Source organism: Apium graveolens, chromosome 9 (assembly GCF_009905375.1).
Source record: "Apium graveolens cultivar Ventura chromosome 9, ASM990537v1, whole genome shotgun sequence".
Taxonomy (NCBI): domain Eukaryota; kingdom Viridiplantae; phylum Streptophyta; class Magnoliopsida; order Apiales; family Apiaceae; genus Apium; species Apium graveolens.
In genome coordinates this window covers 172,115,577-172,119,178 of record NC_133655.1, presented here as the reverse complement: position 1 = coordinate 172,119,178, position 3,602 = coordinate 172,115,577, and the positions used below count along the sequence as shown (strand labels likewise).

Sequence of the window (3,602 nt, the reverse complement as noted above, 5' to 3'; positions counted from 1 at the left end):
CTTTGAGTACTGAGGTCAATTTTTTATGTTTTTCTAATTTAATAAATTCTTAAGTTTGAAATTAATATGAATAGACATCTAAATCAGTATCAACACATTAAAATAACAATATATTAATAGATGAAAAAATAAGATATTAATATATAAATTTGGACCAAAATTTAGACCAAGTTCCAGAGTTGTATCGGTCCAAATTTAGACCAAGATTTAGGCCAAAAATCAGGGAACTCTTTTAACTCCAAGAGTTGCCCTGATATTCATTATTCATAACTCATCTTTTCAGGGCTGCATACATCCAGGTCCAACACTGATTACACACAAACAATAGTATCACTATTTACTAATCTCTTCCGGGCCAGGACAAGACAGAATAACAATAGCAACACGGAACTCTTTCACAAGAAGGCAAGAAAAGTGCACAATGCAATGTCCATTTCTTTCCTTATTACATCAGAGTTCTAAAAACTAATAGACTGGATTCTTCCGCTATTATCGTTATAAAGTGGCTCGCATCAAGCCAGTTCAACAGCATTAACATAAATCCAAAGTGGCCATCGACTAGACTTTTATGTTAAGCTGATATAGTTAGGTCTAAAACCAACAAGCTACAACTTAGGAGCTTGAATTTGTATAAAGATGAAAGATGTTTAAAATTATATTTTGATCCCCCTAGATTCAGCTTCCAAATACTTGCAGATCCTCTCCATAACCTCTCTACCTTTGGCACTATTCTGCTGAAACCTATCAACACATCTCTGCTCAATCTTTTCAGCCATGGAAGCCAGTGCTGAAAAAGGCCTAATCCGTATGCTGGTTTCTTGCTTGCATATAGTCCACTCATTCGGATTATCTGGGTGTGGGTCGTATCGGATCTTCTCCTCAACTTCAATGAACTTCTGCATACTAATGTTACGGGTAGCAAGTTGCATTGATCGAGATTGCCCATCAACAACAGTCGATTCAACACAATGGCAGATATCTTGACCAACAATTTTGCGTACAAACCATGGTCCTGGAGCATGGATTGTGATGGCACGAGTTGTGTAAAGCTTACCTGACTCAGAATCAAGCTTCCGATTCAAAGTGTCAACTTCAAGGATGTGAGATAGCACACGCTTATTCTCAGGGTCAGCAAACTTGCGCCAGGATGCAGAGGTCACCCTTTCCCATGGGTGCTTAAAAGTGTGCTCCTGTGAGTATGCTCTAACCATAATCTCTTAAATTTGTGGCTGCATATAATAGAACAAAGAGTTATGTACAATTGCGGCTATATATGTATCTATGTGCATGTGTATCAGAGAGATGTCTGGCTCCTTCATATCAGATGCGCACATTGTTTGACTACCTTCCAGAAGAAGAGAATATGGAAACAACGCAAGTAACAACTCACTTGGTACAAAATGACAACAACTTTCAAAGAATTGCTACCGACACATGTATAATAAAATGCAGAAACTGTAAGATATTTGATTTATACTTGATAACAGTTATTTAGTTAAAGGGTGATACTGGAGTTCCAATATATTCAGAGGCCACATGAGTAAGCAAACTGCATATTGGTATGTAGGTAGTAAATCTACATATAGCATACTTGAACATAGTATAGAGAATCATCTCTAGCACTAGAATTAGAAATGGGTACCGAGATATCATCCAAAATGGAGGGCGACATAACCACATTGACAAATTTTCAACTGACGACTCACGACTCTAGTAAAGATAGAGTTACATACTAGCAAAAAAAAAATATTGGACTCGTCTAATTTGTGCAACCTTTAGCAAATAGGCTCAGATAAGTCGAAAATAAATTCCAAACGAAACAACTATAAGAAGCTATATATCATATCCAATCAACGCTTTTCTTCACCTAATTAGCAAGCAGGCACTTAAACTTTATTATGTAAAATAACCAATCCCGACCCTAAAGGATCCTCCCAACTGAGAGTCATACATTTGCTCTTTTCCCTGCTTACTATATTGTGCTAAATAGATCAGAAGCAGGAAATGAATGAACATGTTACAAAATACAAACAAACAACTGATGTAACTAGGATACCCAAGAACCTGGACACACACTGGAGCATATGAGCAACAAATGCATATAATTTGATCACTCCAGCAATACCACAATTGCAGAGGATGAATATCTTCCACTATTGTTACCTTGTTACCTATTAACATTCTTCAACTCCGAATCATTCAAAAAAGAAAAATTAATTATTTCATATTCTAGTTTCACACAATGATGTATATGCTTCACCATCATAAATTACTATTAAATTAAAAATTACATCAAACTTCCGCTAATATCTCCCTTTTTTGGATGTTGGCATGTGGAACAGAAAATTCAATTAAACCTCAATCTCTCCGTGTTTCATACAAAATTCTTCAACCCAGCTTTGTGTCTCTTCATTTCATTCATACGAAATTAATTTGAAGCTCAATCATGTCCGTCACTTCATTCCATTTGTACACCGTTAATTCAAAGCCCAATCCCACCTTTTATCTCATCAATCCATTAATACAAAATTAAATTGACGATCAATCCCTTTTCTCTCTTCATTCCATTCACACAATATTGATTTAAAATGCCAATCCCGCCAATCTAAAAAGATGCGCCTATTTACTTCCTGCTCACTTCCTCCACAAACACTTACTCCACCTAAAAAACGCCCCCCCCCTACCTCTCGTTCTTTCACACTCTTACACACTCCCATCCCTCAATAAAATCTACCAACAATCATCTATTCTATTCCTATCTCATAACATTCCAGTAACACATCTACCAACTAAATCTCCGGAATACGAAAATACCATTAATTTATCGAGATTAAAAATACACTACCATCCAATACGATTAACACCGCAAAAAATATTAATTCATCAATTATTACTGCACTACCTATGAAATAGAACATTATAATATCACATCACAACAAACATAACAGATCAAAATCGAGCTGAGAATCAGATTAATCACATATATATTAGTATATACAATTCAACACATACCTAACTAAAAGCATATCGTTAACTAATCTAATACAAATAAACACGCACAAAAATGAACAAAATATATTCGAAACCATAAATTAGAAAATTAATCGAGATTGAAAATTCGAGATTAATAATAGTGTCCTTTGTTAATCAAATGATAAAAAGCCAAATAAATCGAAAGTGAAAAGATCGCAAATAGATACCTGGAAATATATACTCGTGTTTGTATTCGTTGTTAACGGTGAGATGGCAGCAGGGCAGATTATGAACGAGGCGGTGGTGTGTGTATTTAGTGTGTGTTTTTTTAATGAATGCCAACCTTAATAATGGACCGTTCAGATTAACCCACGTGTCTCTTCTAGCCTGTTGAGATGGATCCACGTGTTGATCACAGGTCTCCGGGAACGAGTAGGAGTAAGTATTTTCCGACTCAGAACCGAGAACCGAACCGATCAAAAATTGCGGTTCCGGTTCGGTTTTTAACTAATTCGGGCCCGATCCGAATCTTGTTTTTCTAAAAATTTTGATTCTCGGTTCGGTTCGATTTTAACATACTAGAACCGTAACAACCGAACCGTATATAATGAATAAATATAATATATATA

At 35.7% G+C, this 3,602-nt stretch overlaps 1 protein-coding gene across 1 annotated transcript; it reads right to left on the bottom strand.

Annotated features, from left to right (window-relative positions):
* Window positions 1–206: 206 nt before the first annotated feature.
* On the bottom strand, window positions 207–3,329 carry LOC141684429 (uncharacterized). Its single transcript, XM_074489412.1, has 2 exons — window positions 3,201–3,329; window positions 207–1,229 (listed from the first exon to the last, which is right to left on the bottom strand). Exon 2 carries the CDS (start codon window positions 1,209–1,211, stop codon window positions 654–656), a length of 558 nt encoding a protein of 185 aa, XP_074345513.1. The 5' UTR covers window positions 1,212–1,229; window positions 3,201–3,329; the 3' UTR covers window positions 207–653.
* Window positions 3,330–3,602: the final 273 nt, after the last annotated feature.

Coding starts and splice junctions, on each gene's coding strand:
- LOC141684429 (XM_074489412.1), bottom strand. CDS start 1,211: ATGGTTAGAGCATACTCACAGGAGCACACTTTTAAGCACCCATGGGAA.